Genomic DNA, 20,386 nt, shown 5'->3' with positions numbered 1-20,386 from the left:
CGACTCCAGGTCTGGTGTTTTAGCCATTGAACCACCTATCTGCTCCTGATTTCCTGTGTACTCCTGTATATTTTCTATTATGGAGTGGTCTATAGGTCCCCACCCCACCCCAGATACAACCCCAGGAATCCATTAATCAGAATGGTTAAAAATCTTTTGATGAATGGTTTCTATGATTCCTTTCTTTCTTTGCTTTAAATCTCATGATCTAAGTGATGAAAGACCAGCCAGGGCTTCAGGGGTTATCCTGTGCCCAAAGAGCCCATTTGTGCCAGCTGTTTCTCTTTGCTATACTTGGAACTAGCAAGGAGGAAGTGAAGACTGAGGTTGGGGGAGATGTCAGTCAGGCCCCATGACAGCTCATGACATGGTTTAGAGTAAAGACAAGAAGAATGATCTGGGATAGGCATTTTTCCAGGTTGTGTCTGACAGAACGGAGAATGAGAGGAAAATGAGTAAGAATGGGCAGGCCCCTGAAGTTCAGCATAAAACCAGTTGTCAGTTGAAAGCAAAGGCAAAGTCTGGAGAACCAAGCTGAGCACCTGCTAAACCTGCCCTCCCAGTGAGCCAGGAGCATTGTTTCCACTGGTACACCATGATCTTGAGCCCCTTCATGGCAGGACTACCATCTGTTTTTGCCCTCCTGCTGTGTCTGCCCACCCCAGGCGGGAGTGTGGTGAATCCTGTGGTTCCTGGTATCCCCTTTGCTGCCATTTGGAATGCTGACACCAATATCTGCAAGACCTCCTTTCATGTCAACATTGACCTGGATACCTTCCACATTGTGGCCAACCCAGGCCAAGCCTTCAAGGGGCCAAACATGACCATCTTCTACAGCACCCAACTGGGCCTTTACCCCTCATACACATCTGAGGGGCAGCCTGTAAATGGAGGCCTGCCACAGAATGCCAGCCTCACTGCCCACCTGACCAAGGCATACCAGGACATCTTGTCTTCAATACCCAACTCAGACTTCAGGGGCCTGGCAGTCATCGACTGGGAATCATGGCGTCCATTGTGGGCTCGCAACTGGGACTCTAAGAACATTTACCGGGAACGCTCTCGGGAAATGATCAGAGAGAAGCACCCAGACTGGTATTCTTGGTGGGTAGAGAGAAAGGCTACAGAACAGTTTGAAGGGGCAGCCAAGGCCTGGATGCTGGATACCTTGAAGTTGGGCGAGTTCTTGAGGCCTGAAGGACTCTGGGGATACTATGGTTTCCCAGATTGCTACAACTACAACTTCCAGAGTCCCAACTACACTGGTCAATGTCCACCGGGGATTGAGGATCAGAATGACCACTTGCAGTGGATGTGGGAGGAGAGCCGTGCCCTCTATCCCAGCATCTACCTGTCCCCAGAGCTGGTGGGCAAAGACCATAGTCTGCTTTATGTCCGCTCAAGGCTTCAAGAAGCTTTCCGGGTAGCGGGAGACACCCACAGTCATAGCCGGCACATCCTGCCATATGCTCAGATATTTTATGAGACCACTGATCACTTTCTATCTTTGGTGAGAGCCTCTACAACTTCCCCCCTGTCAGCCAGTCCATCCAATAAGACTAGGACCTGGGACCCAGTATGGGGCCTCAGAGCCCCACCTTCACTGACAGGGTATCCTAGTTTTGGGCTGAGATGCCAAGGAATGTTTGCTTATATTCATTCCCCTCTCTCATCCATGAAGCCCAGTAATGCTGGTGTAATATTTCATGGCAGTTCTGTTCCCCTACCCCCACTGACCCTGTAACTTGCAGGAGGACCTGGAGCAGAGCATTGGGGAGAGTGCAGCCCAGGGAGCAGATGGAATTGTGCTGTGGATCAGCTGGTGGAACTCCAATAGCCAAGTAAGTAAGTCTTGGGACTTGGGAGGAGGCCCTTTGGGGAGAGGAGACAAGGCCTGGAGGTTGCTATCTATAAGAAGGGTCAGTGGAAGTGTTGGAGAAGCAAGATGGCACTTCCAAGTCTTCCCTAGTCATTGGAGCTTTAGGAGGACTGGGCAACAACTAGGGGGAGAGAGAGGGAGAGAGAGAGAGAGAGAGAGAGAGAGAGAGAGAGAGAGAGAGAGAGAGAGAGAGAGAGAGAGAGAGAGAGAGAGATCTGTCCTTTAACCTGACACAGATGTCTGATATTCCTCCATTAGAGCTCCAGTCCTTTAGATTCATGGTTGATATTCAACCCCTAATTAGAATACTCTTCTCAGGTTTCAGGAGTGCTCTGGGGGTTTGGGGAGTTAAGAAGGGTATTGAAGGAAAAAAAAGAGGAAAAGAGTTGGGGAGAGTATACCTTGCTACAGACTCAGGATCTTGCTGTTCCCTTTCCTCCAAGCAAGTTCCTAAAATAAATTCTAAACTCCCCAAAGAATCAAAGTCCCTGAGGATAGATTTCCTGACAGCCCTGGAGACAACTGGCCAAGGATGGCATGGAGGCTTCCTCCTGCCTTTAGGCTTTCCCAGGCCTAAAGATTAGCTCTTTGTCCACAGAAATCCTGCCAGGCTATCAAGAACTACATGGACACCACCCTGGGTCCCTTCCTCCTGAATGTGACCAGCAGCACTAGCCTCTGCAGCCAATCTCTGTGTTCAGGGCATGGTCGCTGTGCCCGCCGCCCAGACCACCCCCACGCCTTCCTCTTCCTCAGTCCATCCAGCTTCTCCATCCAGCGCCAGCCAGACACTGGGCACCTGGGGGTAAAGGGCTTCTTGACCAAGGAAGCCAGTGTCAAGATGGCAATGGAGTTTGAGTGTCAATGTTACTCAGGTTGGGCTGGAGAGCAATGTGAGCAGCAGGACGGTCATTGAGTGCTTGGTTCTCTCAGCCCCTAGTATAGAAACCAACATTAGCTAGGTCAGATGAAGTCTTTGACACATGGGCTTACAATCATATAGACATAGGTGATCCTGCCTCTGGACTGACTATAATCGATACAAACCTTAATATTAATAATCAATCCATTTATAGAGTATTTATGGTATGGCAGGCATACTAGAAAACAAGGCAGGGGCGGCTAGGTGGCGCAGTGGATAAAGCACTGGCCCTGGAGTCAGGAGTACCTGGGTTCAAATCTGGTCTCAGACACTTAATAAGTACCTAGCTGTGTGGCCTTGGGCAAGCCACTTAACCCCATTTGCCTTGCAAAAATCTAAAAAAGAAAAAAAAAAGAAAAAAGAAACAAGGCAAAAAGAAGAGTCCCTGCTCTCCCAGAACTTGCAATCATTCACCAGAAATGTTGGTAGAAACAGAGCAGGATCTTCTAAAAGGTAACGGTAAAGCTAAGGGGTCTTCCAAGCCTCTCCCAAAGCCTCAGTTTCAGAAGTGAATACAAGGGAAGTTCAGTAAATCTGATACTTGCTGAATGAATGAATCCATATATAGTTAGCCAGAACACAACCAAATATACATCAGGTCTTTGCTGTGCAAATGCTTCCAGAAATACGTCACTTGTAACACACTCACCTAAGCACATGCTTACGGACAGACAAAGAGAGACAAAAAGGCAGAACTGGGGGCAGGGTGTGACTTAGAGGTGGCCCTGTCCCAACTTGTTCAAGGTCATACAATAAACTGATGTAAAACTGGTACTAGATACCAGGTCTCTTGGAATAGAATTGTTTTCAATGAAAAACCTTGCCTACCTCTCCCACTCCTCCTATCGACCCCCCCCCCCGCCCCTCCCTTGTCCCACATGCACAGTCACCCCCTGAGTCAATGACTTGAGTACACACAGAGTCATCCTGGGAATGGGGGGAAGGTGTTACCATCTTTCTTGTCTCCCACCCATCTACTTCCTCTTCCTGTCATTCTCTGCTCCGTTTTGTGCTCCCAGTTATAATAAAATGAATGATGCTGAAGGACAAGTACTTTCTTGGTCTGGGAGTCCTAGCTGCCACCCCAAGCTCTGGAATCCAGGGTGGAAAGATGGAGAAATTAGATAGCCCCCATCTGCCTCTCTTCCTCTGCCATCCCATCTGGCCATCAGGATGCTCTCTCTCCCTCTCTCCACTTTGGAAGCGCTAGTATGCCTGGCCACTCCAGGATGAGGAGGAAGGCAGCTCTGGGCCCCACTCCTCAGGCTAGGAAGACTGAAGCCCTTCCCCCTTCACTCCGCAATTGGATGCAGTCGTGTGCTCTGGCACCCCAGGGTGGAGAGGAGGGCAGCTCTGCCCCCCCAACCAATCCTCAGGCCAGGGGGAGGGGCCAAGCAGCCCGAAGTCCTTCCTCTTCCACGCCCCCACTGGAAGCAGTGGTGTGCTCTGGCCTCCCCAGGAGGGAGAGGAAGGCAGCTTTGGGCCCCCCCTCCTCAGGCCTGGGGAGGGGCTGGTCAGTCTGAGTTCCTCTCCTCCTACATTTGCTTCACCACAGAGGTTCGGGCTTCCAGTTCAGCCTCGGGGTAGGCAGTACTGACCGTTTGGATGGGGGTACAGGTAAAGGAGTAGGTGCAAAACCTTTAGGACCAGCAGCATCCCCTATAGGGACGGATCGCCTAAGGCCTCTTTCTGGAAGAACAGGAATCAGCAGCATTTTCTCCTTCCATCCCCAAGCTGCTGCCCCCACAGAGATGACAGGAGGGGGACTTGGACTGCAGGACTGGTAAGTTTTCAGGTCTCCATATCCGCCACCTTTCATTCTCCTATTCTACCTCCTTTCTTCAGCCTTAGTCTTCTATTTTTCCTATTCTCCCTCTATTTTCCTATTCTCCCAATTCCCATCATTTTAATGGGTCACTCACTCCCCTGTCCCAGAATCCTCCTGGATTCTCCCTATCCTCTGCTCTGCCAGAACATCACTTTCTTATTCTCTGATCCCCATTTTTTTCCTAAAGTACAGATCTAACCATGTCACCCCCACCTCTACTCAGGAGTTTCCAGTAACTACTTATGACTTCTAAGGTCAAATATTCAGCCCTTTGCTGGGCCCTTCATAACCTGGCCCCTTTCTATCATTCCAATCTTCTTATATTTTAGTCCCCTTTATGAATTCTGCAATCCAATCACTGACTATTCCTCATACACTCCATTTCCTGGCTCAATGTTGGTGTTTTGTTTTTTTTTAATTGTTGTGTTCAGTTGTGTCCAACTCATCATAACCCTATTTGGAGTTTTCTTGGCATAGGTATTGGAATAGTTTGTTATTTCCTTCTCCAGCTCATTTTATAGATGAGGAAACTGAAGCAAATAGGGTTAGGTGACTTGCCCAGAGTCACACATCTAGTAAGTGGATGAAACTGAATTTGAATTCAGGTCTTCCTGATTCCTTAGTAAATGCTTATCGACTATCTCCCTCTTCTCCAGTTCTCTAGAACGTCCTTTTTTGTTCCCTGGTTCCCCCATTCTATGGCCCTCCAAATTCCTACCCTCTATCCCACAGATGCTCTAACTATCCTTTCCCCTGACTCAGTATCCTGTCTTTTATCCTCCTTTACTCATATCTCCTTATCTTCTTGTCCTTTGATCTCATTCTTCTATCCCCAGTCCCACTAACTTGACCCCATTAATCTATCTCCCTGACTCTCCATTTTGTCCTCCTATTATCCTTCCCTCTGTCAATAAGCTCTCTTCCTGACCAAAGTGAGGGCAGATCCCATAGTTTTCTACCCTATCTCCACCCCCACCCCACCCCACCCCACCCCACCAAATGACCTGACTTTGTGGGATTTTGTTTGACCCATCTCCTTTTCAAGGTTTAGTAGCATCTCCCTGGTTAGGCTTAAATGATATTAGTGGGTTGTCCATTTTAGTTACTACCTAATCCCAGTGTTCCCCTCACAAAGTTGTTTTCCAGTGAGCAATTTGGGAGCTCCCTGAGTTAACTCAGTGACCTTGCCATGGTGTGTGACTCCAGAACATCTAGCCTCTGAACTAGTGAATATTTAATCTAAGAATCTAGTTGTATGTGAGTTGTACCTGCATATGTGAATGTGAGTGTGAGTGTGAGTGTGAGTATATGTCAGCTTGTTGGGAAACCAACTCACCAGCCATTGTCCTGTGCCAACAGAGCGTGAATTATTGCTTCCACCATGCACCATGGCTCCAGGGGACTTCCTGTTTTTCATCTGTGCCCTTTTGCTGATCCTTCCAGACCCGAGTCAGGACTCAGGGCATCCTGTGCTAACAAATGTCCCCTTTGTTGCCATCTGGAATGCCAACACCTATTTGTGCCAAGAGAAATTTCAGGTAAACATCAGCCTGGACACTTTCCATGTGATAGCCAACCCAAACCAGGTCTTCAAGGGACCAACTATGACCATCTTCTATAGCAATGAGCTGGGCCTTTACCCTTGGTACACACCTGCTGGACAGCCCATCAATGGTGGCTTGCCTCAGAATGCCAGTTTCTGGGACCATCTGATCAAATCCTTTAAAGACATCCTGGTCACTTTGCCTGACCTCAACTTCAAGGGGATTGTGGTCATCGATTGGGAAGAATGGCGTCCTGTTTGGGCCACGAACTGGGACTTAAAGAAGATATACCAGGAGCATTCTCTGGATCTGGTCAGAGAAAAACATCCAGACTGGCATCCATTCCAGATAGAGGAGGTGGCTAAGAAACAATTTGAGGAGGCAGCCATGAAATGGATGGTTGGCACCTTACAGCTGGGGAAGTTCCTGCGACCTAGGGGACTCTGGGGCTACTATGGTTTCCCAGACTGTTACAATTATAACTTCCAGAAGGCCAACTACACAGGAGAGTGTGATCAGGAGATCCGGGTCCTGAACAACCAGTTGTTATGGTTGTGGGAACAGAGCCAAGCCCTTTACCCTAGCATCTACCTTCCTCGGGAGCTGGAGGGCACAGGAAACTCACTGCCATTTGTCCGTGGGAGGCTGCAAGAGGCATTCAGAGTGGAAGGGAAAACCAGGAATCCTGGCAGGCCTATCTTGCCCTACATGCAGATCTTTTATGAGAAGACAAATGATTTTCTGCCCTTGGTGAGCTCCTCCCCCTATTCCCCTCTCCTCCTAAAGTCCTTCCTACTTTATTTTTTTGATTTAAAAAAATTTTAAATTTATTTTTCACTTATAAGTAAAGATAATTTTCAGCATTTATTCATTCATTCATTCATTCATTTATTTATTTGGCAAGGCAATGGGCTTAAGTGACTTGCCCAAGATCACACAGTTAAGTATTAAGTGTCTGAGGCTCAACATTCATTTTTTTTTTTAGGTTTTTTTCCTAAGGTAATGGGGTTAAGTAGCTTGCCCAAGGCCACACAACTAGGTAATTATTAAGTGCCTGAGGCTGAATTTGAACTCAGATACTCCTGACTCCAGGGCTGTGCTCTATCCACTGTGGCACCTAGCTGCCCCTCAACATTCATTTTTAAAATTTTATTTATTATTCCAATTACATGCTGTGATAGTTTTCAACATTCTTTTTTTGTAAGATTTTAAATTCCTCATTTTTCTCCTCTTTCCCTTCCTTCCCCACCTTCAGTTGACAGCGAGTAATCTGATATAGGTTATTATATTAAGCATGTTTCCATATGAGTCATCAACATTCATTTTAATAAATTTTCTTTCTCCCTTCCTTCCCTCCCTCCTTTTCAAGACAACAAGGAATCTGATATAGGTTGTATTTGTACAATCATGTTATGCAGGAAAAAACTGCATGAAGGATAAAATAAAAAACAAATTTTCAAAGAGTGAAAATAGTGTGCTTTGATCTGCATTCAGATTCCAAAGTTCATTTTTTTTTTTTTTTTTAAGTTTTTTGCAAGGCAAACGGGGTTAAGTGGATTGCCCAAGGCCACACAGCTAGGTAATTATTAAGTGTCTGAGACTGGATTTGAACCCAGGTACTCCTGACTCCAAGGCTGGTGCTTTATCCACAACGTCACCTAGCCACCCCTCCAAAGTTCATTCTATGGATGTGGATAGTATTTTTCTTCCTAGGTCTTTTAGAATTATCTTTGATTGATGAATTGCTGAGAGTTTAAGTCTCTCACTGTTGACCATAGTACAATGCTGTTCAGCTACCTACTGATAAGAGTTAGACCAGCTGTAGACCACAGTCTTTGACCATATTTAGAGCCTCAAACTATGCCAGGGGCCCTGCCCAGGGTAACCCACTCCCACCATTAGTCTTTTGGGAAATGGACTTTGCTTTCCCCTTGGTGACAGACCAAGAAATTGAGTTCCCCTTTCCCAACATGGGAGATCATCTTCCTGACACCTAATATGACTTTTGGTGAGTGTCCTTGTTCCACTGAAGCAGCATGGAATAGTTGATTGTGTGGTGATGTTGAATCAGGAGCCCTGGGTTGAATCCAGTTTCTGATACTTGCTAGCTGTGTGACCCTAAATAGGTCATTTAACCAGTCTGAGCTTCATAATTTACTCAAATGCTAAATAATGTATTTGCAGTGTTTACAGGGGAGATCTCTTGGGAAGAAAATACTTTCTAAACTTTAAAACTAGAGGAAATTTAAAATATTATCATGAACCTTTGCTTTACTGCTAGAAGCAATTCCTCCAGGATATGAGGAGAAAAGCATGTCCTTTTATCTCTTCAAGAATTGGGGAGGGGAAAATATTAATACTCTCACAAAGACCTTTTTTCCCATTTATTTTACATTCCTCCATTGCCCCAGGAGGAGCTGGAGAATACCATTGGAGAGAGTCTGGCTCAGGGTACAGATGGAATTGTATTATGGCTGAGTGGAGACCGTGAACAAACCAAGGTGAGTGGGATCTGGGAGGAGCTCAAGGGTAGTGTCATATATGAACAGTGGACTAGTGGAGATGCCCAATATAAAAGAGAAAAAAGCACATCACCAAATTGGGTATGCAACTAAAAAATCTCATGAAAACCAACAAATGAAAAAAATCCATTAAATCTCAAAATAGAAAACGTAAAAATAAAGGAAGAGATTGACAAAATTGAAAGCAAAAAAGCCATAGAATTAATAAATAAAATTAGCAGCTTAAAGAAATCCAATAAAATAAACTATTAGCTAATTTGATTTTTAAAAGGTCAGAAACCAAACTACCAGTATCAAAATGATACAGATAAATTCATTATCAATGAAGAAGGAATTATTAGAAATTATTATGTTCAATTAGGTGCCAATGAGCCAGACAACCTAAATGAAATGAATGAGCATTTACAAAAATATAAAATGCCCAGATCAACAGAACCAAGAATGGAAGATCTAAATAACAATGTATCAGAAAAAGAAATTAAACAAGCTAAAAATGAACTCCCAAAGGGGGAAAAAAACCCCAGTACTAGATAGCTACAAGTAAGTGCTATCAAACATTTAAAGAACAATTCATTCCAACACTACAAAAACTGTCTGAGGAAAAAAAAATTAAGTTGTGTGATCCTAGGCAAGTCACTTAATACTGACTGCCTCAAAAAAAAAAAAAGGAAAAAGAAAGAAAAGAAAAGGAATCCGGTTGCAATTATTTTTATGCTACAAATATAGTATTGATACCTAAACTAGGGAGTCAAAATAGAAAAAGAAAACTACAGAGATGCCTATTATCATGCCCTCCTTAGGATAAGAGAATGGGAGACCAGGTTCTTCTGAATAAGCTCTTGCAATTCTGGTGGAAAGGAAATTATCTTTATATGTACCTAGAGCTTATGGTATGGGGCTGGGGGGTGGCAGACTCAAGCATCACTGCCTCATTCATCCTGAGTAGATTTCCCTTAGATTAGCCTGAATAGGGGAAGCTGGCTTGGAACCTTTCTGATGCCTCTGGGTGTGCCCAAAGTTGGCATGGAAGATATTCCTGGAAGGAGGGGTGGGATGGGGTGGGACTATGTGAGTCTGACACCAAGGCTGCTTTTTCTGCTCTCAGGAATCCTGCCAGGCCATTAAGGACTATGTGGACACCATCCTTGGACCCTTCATCCTGAATGTAACCAGTAGTGCCTACCTCTGCAGTGAGGCACTATGCTCAGGGCATGGCAAATGTGCCCGTCACCAACATCACCCATATGCCTTCCTTTTCCTCAACCCAGCCAGCTTCTCTATTCATCATCATCCAGAGAATGGGCACTTGAGCCTTCAAGGTTTCTTGGCAGAGGAGTCCTTGGCCAAGATGAAAACAGAATTTAAATGTCTCTGCTATAGAGGCTGGGCTGGGGAGCATTGTGAATACCAGGGCAACCTTTAAATCCTCTAAAGAAGCACTGTCTCAGTAGGAACAAGAGATCAGCTGAAAAGGGCTCTCATCCTCTTCACTGCAGGCCTGGCCCATATGCTAAGCCTCTTGGAAGACAGCTTCCCCTCTATATCCTGTCACTGCCTCCCATCCTTCAGTGACTATCACTCTGAACCCCCGGGTTCTCCTTAGTCAAAGGGAGATAACAGGACTTCATGGGATGATTTAGAGAAAAGTGCTTTATAAATCACTTTAGAAAGGAGAACGGTTTTATTCTAAGGAATACTAGTATAAATGTTTATCATAATTCATGATGTTCTCTTTGGGTTGGTCTTTCCTATTGGGATAAGAGGCAGGGATGGAAAGTGGACCATTGTTAGGGTCCATTGGGGTGAAAGGCACCTGGGGACAGTTTGAATATTTTTATTCAATATCAAACATCAATAATTTTATCCACTTGTGCAATGCTTTATTGAATATTAAAAAGAAATGAACACTTGTAGGACAATGACTTGTCCCAAGACCATTTCTATCTGAACTCCATTGATGAGAATGAATTTTCAGGATTAGCAAAGAGATGTTCAGGGAAGAAAGATTACTAACCTTTAGAAACTGAGTTCCCCTTTCTGTCTATTCAGTTTCTTTAATTGTCAGCAAGTCCAGAGCTCCAGGTATGCTTGGGGTGGTCCTCTGACTCCAAATCTGAATTAATCAGTCAATAAACAGAATGACTCCAATTCATCCCCAGGGAACTATTCCTTAAAGAAAAGAATTTTAAAAAATAGGAGAAAAGAAATCATACAGCAAAACCAGCAAACATAAGAAACCATGGCATATATTCCAGGACCCACAATCCCCCTTTTCTGCAAAAAAAGGGAAAGAGGTATCTTTTTGTTTTTTAATCTCTTCTTCTGGGCCAGAGTTTTATTATTATTTTTAAAATTAATTTCAAGTATATGCAAAGATAATTCTCAACTTTCATCTTTTTTTAATTGATATTTTATTTTAACTTTCCAATTACATGTTATGGTAATTTTTCAACATTCATCCTTATGCAAATTTATAATCAACATTCATTTTCTTCCAAGATTTTGAGTTCCGCATTTTTCTTCTTCCCTCCCTTCTCTCCCCACTTCCCTTGACATTGAGTCATCTGATATAGATGACAGATGAATAACTGTTAAACATATTTCCATATTATTCATATTGTAAAAGAAGAATCAGAACAAAAGGGAACAAAAGATCATGAGGACAAAAAAACCAAACAAATCATAAAGTATTAAAACAAATTTTAGAAAGTGAAAATGAAAGTAGTGAGCTAAGTCTATAATAGTTGAGCATCATACAATGTTGCTATTAATGTGTACAATGTTCTCCTGCTTCAGGATTATTTTAAACAGTGTTATAGATTTATAATGAAAAGCAGAGCAGACCATTGCATGGAGTGCTGGCTTTGGAGTACGAAACCCTCCTGCAACACCCCCCCCCCACCTGTGTTGGCTGCTGTAACTCTAGGGAAGTCACTGAATACCTCAGCACCTTAGGGAACTCTCTCAATTCATTTGGGAACAGAAAACAGGCAGTTTTCTATACCAAGATCACAGGTTCAGTTGAAAATGTTAAAGATAAATTTTCATAGAGGATCATGTCAAGTGCTGGAATAGATACTAGAAGTCATCTGTTTCAACCGCTTTATGTTACAGATGAGGAAACTGAGGCCCATGGGAGTTGTGACTTTCTTTTAATATTTTATTTATTTATTTTTCCAACTACATGCAACAGAAGTTTTTACCAACCATTTTTTTTTCAAGGTTTTGGGTTTTACATTTTTCTCTCTCCCTCCCTTCCTCCCCCCCACCCCCAGATATAGGCTCTACATTTATAACTATGCTAAACAATCGATCCATATTGATCATGTTGTGAGAGAAGACTCAAATCCAAACAGAAGAAAGAAAATAATAGAGAGGGAGAGAGAAATGATGAGTTATAAGACAACTTTTAAAAATTGAAGATAATAAGCTTAGGTCTTCATTTAACTTCCACGGCTCCTTTTCCAGATATAGATGATAACTTCCATCATAAATCCTTTAAAATTGTCTTTGATTATTGTCCTACTGAATTAAACAAGCCCATCTTGGTTGATCATTACACTGTGTTGTTGGTGGTGTCTATGATGTTCCTCTGGGTCTGCTCATTTCATGCAATTCTGTAAGTCTTTCCAGGCTTTTCTGAAATCCCATCATCACATACATGTACCACAATTTGTTCAGCCAATAATACCCATCATCATATACATGTACCACAATTTGTTCAGCCAGTAATACCCAGGGGCATCTCCTCCACTTCCAATTCTTTGCCATTGCAAAAAGAGCTGCTACGAATGTTTTGGTGCAGTAGGATTTTGACGTTTTCCATGGTCTCTTCAGCATGCAGAGCCTGGCCTGGTGTTGCTGTGTCAAAGGGCAGGCCCAGTCCCATTGCCCTTTGGGCACAGCCCCAGATGGCTCACAGGAAAGATGCATCAGTGCTCAGGAGCTGTGATTTTCTCAAGGTCACACAGGTGGCATCAGAGGGACGACTTTCACCTCCTTTATAGTTATCTTAAACACAAATTTATTTGGGTAGAGAAGGAATTTTTAAAAGTGGCACTGAGGGGCGGCTAGGTGGTGCAGTGGTTAGAACACTGGCCCTGGTGTCAGGAGGACCTGAGTTCGAATTCAGCCACACTTAATAATTACCTAGCTGTGTGACCTTGGGCAAGCCACTTAACCCCATTGTCTTGCAAAAATCTAAAAAAATAAAAAGAAAGAAAAAAAGTGGCACTGAGCGGGTTTTGATCCTTTGGGGCTTCCCAGCCCCAGGGCCCGGTTCGGAAGTAAGTCGCAGGCCCAGTCAGCGCCACCTCCCAAAGCTCGGGCCAAGTTCACTCACAGAACACGTCCACACACGCACGCGCACACCCCCGGAGGCGGGGCACGTGCACACCCAGGGCTCTAGGGCGCCCACGCGGGCGCGGCGCATGCGCACTCGCGGTGCAGGGCACGTGCGCGCACACAAGACCGGGGCACAGCCTCCTGGCGGTGGCTCCTCCCATCGCCCCGCCCCTACTCTCCAGCGTCCAATTGGCAGGGCCCTCCGGCGAGGGGCGGTGCCGAGCAGCAGCTGCTGTGCGTCCTCCTCTCCGCTGGGTGGGGAGCGCGGGGGCCGGAGCAGGGGCCGGGACCGGGGCCGGGACCGGGGCCGGGGCCGGAGCGGAGCCGGGACCGGGGCCGGGACCGGGGCCGGGGCCGGGGCCGCCCGGGGAGAGCAGGAGCCGGGAGCAGCATGTCAGTGTCGCCGCCCGCCCCGCCCCACGTCATGTGTCTGTCTGTCTGTCTGTCTGTCTGCAGGATCCCTGATCTGGGGGGCCCTGGGAACCTCCCTGCGGCAGCGCCCCTGATTCCCCCCAGGGAAGGCCAGGCCCAGCCTCCCCTTTAGAAAGGGGGAAACTGAGGCAGAGGACTTAAGGGGTGCCGGGCCCCCCGCCCGCAGCCTCGTTATCAGGCCGTCCCGCCCAGCCCCCAGCCCCCCCCCCCCCAGGCAGCAGGGCTGCCCCCAGGCCTGTGGCACAAGAGCAACTTCCTTTTTCAAGAAGGGGTTCAGCCTGAGCAGGGGAGCAGAGGCAGCTGGCAAGAGGCAGCTCCCTTTCCTTGCCCGAAGCCCCCGGAGGTAGGTGTTTAAACAGGATGATGGGGAGGGAGAAGGGGATGGCAGAGGGGGCTGGGGCCAGGTCTGGGGGGGTCCTGGCCCCGCTCTGACCCAGCTAGTCCTGCCTGACCTGGCTTAAACTCCTTCGGGCTCCAGGACTCAGTTTCCCCAACTGTAAAATGGGAATGCTGACCCGGCCGGTTTTAGAATCCTCCCGAAATCCCTTTTCCCATCTGTTAAATGGGGGTGTGGGCTTGGCCAGTTTCTCGGCCGGCCCATCGCTGCTGGTCTGTGGTCCTTTGAGCTCAGGACTCCTGAGGCCAGCCTTTGATGAGGACGCTGGCTGGACCCATCCTGGGGAATCCTCGAATCAGCCATCTCCCTCCTGGGATGAGGCAGGAGCCAGGGAGATGGATTCTCTTACCTTCCCCAGACAGCCTGGACATCCTACTGTCCAGACACTGGTCTCCAGACCTTGAGAGTGAGGGGACACCACAGTGTGGGAGACCCTGATGGGGGGGTGAGGGTCCCCCTGACTGGCCGTTGGGACCTAGCCTGTGTGGGAAGGAAGCGGGGTGCCCTTATCTATGCAGCTTTGCAATCCTCTGGAGAAAAGCAGAAGTCAACCCAAGACATGAGATGCTCTGTGCCCCTCATGAGGGAGGAGGCCCAGCCTCTGTTTCCCCCCTCCCCCCATTCAGTCTTAGGGGCTCTGAGCCATTCTCTCTCTCCCTTTCATACCGATCCTCCGCCTTTCTGGGAGCCTTGATTTCCCTGCTCAAGGTGATCTCTTGGTGGAGGTTAGGGAAGGCTGAGATTCTTGAATCCAGTGTCCATCTTCTCAGTCCTTCCTCCCATGAACTGAAATGGGCTGGGGGAGGGGAAGGTGAGGCTTCTATTTAGGGCTTGGGGAAGGCTGGGGGGAACCTGTCCTTGTCAGTAACTTTTCATCAGCCGGCCGAGGATTCCAACAAAACTGGCTGAATGGTATAAATAATTAATCCCAAACCCACAGTTAATCCAAAAATAAATTTGCTTTGGACCTTTTGGGAATTTATAGGAGGGTAATATTTATTTCATAGAAGTTTTCCTTCCTGAACTGAGTTCACACTGGGGGAAAAAAAAAACAAACCAAAACTAGGCTAGGGACCCACCAGAGACCAGACCATAAAAGGTCTGGTTGAAGGAAGGAGGGGTGGATATTGTTTTGCCTGGACAAGAGAACTGGGGAATCGGGGAGGAGCAGTGGTATGATCTCTGTCTTCAAATATCTGAAAAGCTGTCCAGCAGAAAAAGATTAAATGCATGGAGCCCCAGGGAGCAGAATGAGAAGCACTGGGGATTTGGGAAACTACATAAAGGTAGCATTAGGTAAAATTTAGTAAGGAACAAATTCCCTAAGAGTGGGAGCTGCCCACTAGGGAGTGAGCTTCACAGAGCTCTCCTGGTTAGTGGAAGCTGAGTCTCCATTTGTCTGGGATGCTGCAGAGGGCGTTCTTGTGCAGGAGGACTTTGCACCAGATGACCCTTGAGGTCCCGTTCAGCCCTGACCTGTGGAGATTTTGTGAAACCTCGGCTCTGGCCCCTCCACAGGAGAATGGAGAATTGGGCATAGACCCCCGAGGGAAGCGCGGCTCCTGACCAGCAGCTGGATGATGGCCTCTTTGTCCTCCTTGGCTTCAGGCCCTGGCCTCGAAGGGCTGACCCTGGAGCCAGCCCACCTGCGTCCAGAGCTCCTAGATGCCTGTGCTGACCTCATCAACCAGGAGTGGCCCCGGAGTCGAGCCTCGCGCCTGCACTCGCTGGGCCAGTCTTCAGATTCCTTTCCCCTGTGCTTAGCCCTGCTGGGGCCACCCCCTGCGCCTGGCGCTTTGCCCACCGTCCTGGGCCATTCCCGCCTTTCCCGAGTCGCCGCCCACGATCACAGCCTACTGGTCGAAACCGTGGTTGTGGCTCGGGCACTTCGGGGTCAGGGGTTTGGCCGACGCCTCATGGAGGCCACTGAGGCCTTTGCCAAGGCCCGGGGCTTTTGTCGGCTCCACCTGACCACCCACGACAAACAGCATTTCTATGCCCACCTGGGCTACAAGCTCGGGGAGCCAGTGCAGGGCATTGCCTTCAGTAGCCCTCTGTCTGCTGCTATCCTTCAGGCCTTCCAGCCTGCCAGCCAGCCTGCCAGTCCTCCAAAGCCTAAAGTCCCCAGCCCCTGCAGGGACACTGCAGGGATCCCCTCTATTTCTCACTCCCCACCTGGGCCCAATCTGCCCCCTGCACCCCCTCCCCCTCCCCCATTACCTGCCCCACTTCTCAGCCCTCCAGCTCTCTCCCCCACAGACTCCCCACAGCAGAGTCTTGTGGAGACACCATACAGGGACATTCGGGGCCGCCCCATATTTTGGATGACAAAGGAGATCTGATGGGGTCAGTTTCATGGCCTTTTAGCTGAGGATAAAAAGAAGGCAAGAGTGCTGGGAAGGATCCCAAAGAATGGACCGAGGAGCTCATGAGAAGTCTGCCCTGAAATCTTTGCGGTGCCTGAAGCTGTCGGTGCTGCTCCCTCGGGGAAGTCTGAAGATGAAGAGATTCCCTCAGCCTCACCCTATTTTTTTTGAGCCTTCCTTATTAGAAAGTGCTAATCTGAGTTCCAAAAGCACACCCAGCAGAGAAGGCCGTGGAGATGACAATGGCCATCCTGTTGTTTCCGTAGCACTTTCAGGTTTACACAGCCCTGTGAAGGAGGGCCTGAACATAGTATTTTTTTGGCCCCCTCTCCTGAAGGAGGAAATCAAGTCCTAGAGCAGCAGATCGACCTGTGAGGTGGCCGGGCTGGGAAGCGATGGCAGGCTTCTCACTTGATGCTGCACTCTGCCATCCCACAGACTGCCTGTTGTCCTGCAGATTCTAGCTGAGTGACTGTCAAGGGCTATGTCACATCTGAATAGTGGTCTCAGTAAGCGATGGTTGGATCTTTGTGTTAAGCAGCATGGTTATGTGTGAGCAGCAGAAAATAAAGCAGCCCCGTCCCGGGGACCACCTGTCTGGGGCTCTCCTTTGTGCTTATTTCACCTCTTGTAGCCTCTTACAGTGTCTCCCCTTCCTCAGAGCAGGCCCCACTTTCCTCTCCTCTCTTCCCCTCCTCAGGAGACTACCTTTAATTATCGTCCTTTTCTGCTATTCCTGATTAGGAGCCCACAGGCTCAATGAGAAAGATGGAAGGGAAGGTCCATGAGGATAGCCAGGAAGGTGATGGGGTCTTAAATCCAATCCTTCTTCATACTCCAGACTTTTGTTCTCCTGCCTCTCACTCTAGTCTCCTCTCTCCCCTACAGGTCTCTCCCTGCTGGGCCCAGCTATGAATGGGGGCTGCTATTTAGTGGCCTGGGTCACCCTATGCCTGGTGGGTGGGTGGGTGACCTCATGGCATCTGGGCCGCCCCTTCACTGTAGTGTGGAACGTGCCCACAGCCCGATGCCAAGCCCGCTTTGGTCAGCCCCTGCTCCTGGAGCTCTTTGGCATCGTGCATAACCAGGCCCAGCGCTTCCAGGGCCAGAACATTACCATCTTCTACAAGAACCAATTTGGCCTTTACCCCTATGTAGGACCAGGGGGTGTCCTCCACCATGGAGGTGTCCCCCAGGCTGTTCCCCTGCACAAGCACCTCGCCCTGGTTGCCAAGCAGATCTCTGGACTCATGCACAAGAGCTTCAGAGGCTTAGCTGTGCTTGACTGGGAAGAGTGGTACCCAATCTGGAGCCGGAACTGGGGGCCCCGCCGGGTCTATCGGAAGGCATCTTGGGCCTGGGCTCGGCAGCAGTGGCCAGACCGACTTCCTCAGCAGCAGCGCCGAAAGGCTCGGGTCGCCTTTGAGCGGGCTGCTCGGACGCTGATGGAGGGCACCCTGCAGCTGGGGCGGGCACTGCGTCCCAGGGGGCTGTGGGGTTTTTATGGCTTCCCTTTCTGCCAAAGCCCCTGGCGGGGCAGGCACAATTACACTGGAAAATGTCAGGTGGTGGACAAGGCCTACAATGACCGCCTGCGCTGGCTTTGGGAAGCCTCTACTGCCCTCTTCCCTAGCATCTACCTCCCTCCTGGCCTGCCCCACATCTACCGAAAGAGCTACACACGCCACCGGCTGCAAGAAGCATTCCGGGTGGCTCGGTTTGGGCACTCACATCCTCTGCCTGTGCTGGCCTATACCCGCCTCACTCACCTTGGCTCTGGGCGGTTTCTGTCCCAGGTGAGCTTTTTATCTGAGGGAGACATTGGGGTCCCTGGTCTGAGGAAAGACCAGGGGGCCAGGGAGTTTGATCAATGCCAAGAGACCAGCCTGACCGAGCAACATCTCTCTCTTCCCAGAATGACCTGATTCGGACCATTGGAGTAGGTGTGGCCCTGGGTGTGGAAGGTGTGGTGCTCTGGGGTGACCTCTCTTTTTCCAGTTCTGGGGTAAGTAATTCTCTTTTTAGCCCCTGTGTTCTCTCAAAATTCCCAATTCTAATCTATGCCCTAGCCTTGGAAGCCAGATCTAGAATCCTAGATTTTTTATTTTTGGCAAATAGTATTTTCCAATTACATGTAAGGAGAGTTTTCAATATTCATTTTTTGATTTTTATTTTTGCAAGGTACTGGAGTTAAGTGACTTGCCCAAGATCACACAGCTAGGTAATTGTTAAGTGTCTGAGGCCAAATTTGAACTCGGATCTTCCTGACTCCAGGGCCGGTATTCTATCCACTGCACCATTTAGCTGCCCTGCAACATTTTTTTATATGATTTTGAGTTCCAAATTTTTCTCCTCCCCAAGACAGCAAATAATCTGACATAGGTTATACATGTACATATTTGTTGAACATATTTCCATGTTAGTCATGTTAGAAAGAACAATCATAAGAAAAGAGAAAAGCTGGGAGGAGCTGGGAGGAGGCGTCTATCATACTTGATCATTGCACGATGTTGCCCTTACTGAGGACAGTTCTGGTTCTTGCCCATGCCATGCAGCATCCATAAAACCCTCGGTTTAGAGCCAGAAGCAATCTTCATGGCTGTCTAGGCAATTCCTACCATTTATAGCTGAGGAAACAGCCTGGGGGTGGTGACTTGCTGAAGGGCACCCAAGTTGGGAGAGGTGGAGCTGAAATTTGAACTCAGTCCTTTGGCTCCAAATCTCATTCTCTCTTCTCTGATCCACACTACCTGGAACTCAAGGTCTCATACTGGCTGCTGGCTGACACTGCCTAGCTCGCTTCCCTTAGCAATCCCTGCTTTTCTCCAACTCTGTCTAATACAAGAGTTCAACTAGTTGGTTGCTAAGGCCCCTTCCAATATTTGATGTTCTGGCGGCTCTTTCCATTCTAGGAGGGAGTATGTCTGACCATGACGCAAGGATGGGAGGGAGAATAGCTGCTCATGAATGGAGGAAGGGGGAAGTATATCTGACCATGGATCAAGGGGGGGGAGATGCAAAGGTGGTCCCAGGACCAGGCAGCTGGAACCTTGGTTCCCTTTGGGATGTCTTTCCTCTGAGGAATGAAGGATTTCTCTTTCTTTCCCATCCTCAGGAGCAATGCAGGCTTCTCCAAAACTACCTGTCAACCATCTTGGGCCCCTACTTAAGCAATGTGACCAGGGCTGCCCAGGCTTGCAGCCAGCAACTGTGCCATGGCAATGGGCGCTGTGCCCGTCGAGAGCCCAGCAATGATGATATCTTCTTGCACTTGGAACCAACAGATGCCCTGGGAGCCCTCGGGGAAGAAGCTGCCAAATGGGCCCACTTCCAATGCCTCTGCTACCCAGGCTGGGCAGGCGGAACCTGCAAGTTTCATGTACGTGGCGCAGAGTGAAGGGGACTACCATGAGCCGGGTTCCCAGAGGATTGCCAATTGTGGGGACACAGCTGTGGGCTACCTCCGTCTGTCCTTGCCTTCTGAGCTTCCTTATGTTGTTCTGCCGGCCTGCTCCCCAACTCCTGAGAGACTGGTGTTTCTGAAACTCCCCCTGTGCTCCAGGGTCTGTTCCCCTCTACTGCTCTGCTGTGCCTAAAAGCACTGGATTTAGAATCATTATTTTTGACTTTGTACCAATTTCTTCTTAACGCCTCATAGTCATCCCTCCCATTTTTTTTTTTAGGTTTTGGCAAGGCAATGGGGTTAAGTGGCTGCCCAAGGCCACACAGCTAGGTCATTATTAAGTGTCTGAGGCCGGATTTGAACTCAGGCCCTCCTGACTCCAGGGCCCGTGCTCTGTCCACTGTGCCACCTAGCTGCCCCCCCCCCCAATTTTTAAGAGATTTGGAGTTAGAGCTCAGAAATCAAACCCCTAATTTTATAGCTCAGGAGGCTGAGCCCAGAGGGAGAAGGGACTTGACCAGGGTCACCAGTTTTGGGGTCAGGATCTGAACACGGCGCCTCCGTTCCCAGATGTAACACTTTTCTGCCAAGCTGCGAGATGGGGGGCTTGAACCAGCCCATCTCTAAGGCTCCTGGCAGCTGTTGCGGATACTCGGGATACATCCGGTCTGGGGGTCCCCCGGCCCTGCCTGACCCCACAGACCCTCAGGGCGGCGTAGCAAGGAGCGAGCGCACGTGAGAAGCGGCCA

At 48.4% G+C, this 20,386-nt stretch overlaps 4 protein-coding genes across 4 annotated transcripts; all 4 read left to right on the top strand.

Annotated features, from left to right (window-relative positions):
* The first annotated feature begins 526 nt into the window (after positions 1-526).
* Positions 527-3,043, top strand: LOC141494926 (hyaluronidase-1-like). The gene is made up of 3 exons (XM_074196048.1): positions 527-1,510; positions 1,752-1,841; positions 2,478-3,043. Exons 1-3 carry the CDS (start codon positions 596-598, stop codon positions 2,793-2,795), a joined length of 1,323 nt encoding a protein of 440 aa, XP_074052149.1. The 5' UTR covers positions 527-595; the 3' UTR covers positions 2,796-3,043.
* Positions 3,044-4,220: 1,177 nt separating this feature from the next.
* LOC141496017 (hyaluronidase-1-like) lies at positions 4,221-12,256 on the top strand. The gene is made up of 4 exons (XM_074198018.1): positions 4,221-4,584; positions 5,989-6,923; positions 8,585-8,674; positions 9,801-12,256. Exons 2-4 carry the CDS (start codon positions 6,018-6,020, stop codon positions 10,116-10,118), a joined length of 1,314 nt encoding a protein of 437 aa, XP_074054119.1. The 5' UTR covers positions 4,221-4,584; positions 5,989-6,017; the 3' UTR covers positions 10,119-12,256.
* Positions 12,257-13,732: 1,476 nt separating this feature from the next.
* On the top strand, positions 13,733-20,357 carry HYAL3 (hyaluronidase 3). The gene is made up of 4 exons (XM_074198012.1): positions 13,733-13,814; positions 17,123-18,030; positions 18,150-18,239; positions 19,350-20,357. The coding sequence occupies exons 2-4, from the start codon at positions 17,146-17,148 to the stop codon at positions 19,629-19,631; spliced, it is 1,257 nt and encodes a 418-aa protein (XP_074054113.1). The 5' UTR covers positions 13,733-13,814; positions 17,123-17,145; the 3' UTR covers positions 19,632-20,357.
* NAA80 (N-alpha-acetyltransferase 80, NatH catalytic subunit) lies at positions 13,826-17,115 on the top strand. Its single transcript, XM_074198013.1, is given in 2 exon segments — positions 13,826-15,423; positions 15,426-17,115. Coding segments are annotated over 2 exon segments (936 nt in total). The 5' UTR covers positions 13,826-15,272; the 3' UTR covers positions 16,211-17,115.
* Positions 20,358-20,386: the final 29 nt, after the last annotated feature.

The sequence above is a fragment of the Macrotis lagotis genome, chromosome 8, assembly GCF_037893015.1.
Source record: "Macrotis lagotis isolate mMagLag1 chromosome 8, bilby.v1.9.chrom.fasta, whole genome shotgun sequence".
Classification (NCBI taxonomy): Eukaryota; Metazoa; Chordata; class Mammalia; order Peramelemorphia; family Peramelidae; genus Macrotis; species Macrotis lagotis.
This window is presented reverse-complemented; position numbering and strand designations above follow the sequence as displayed.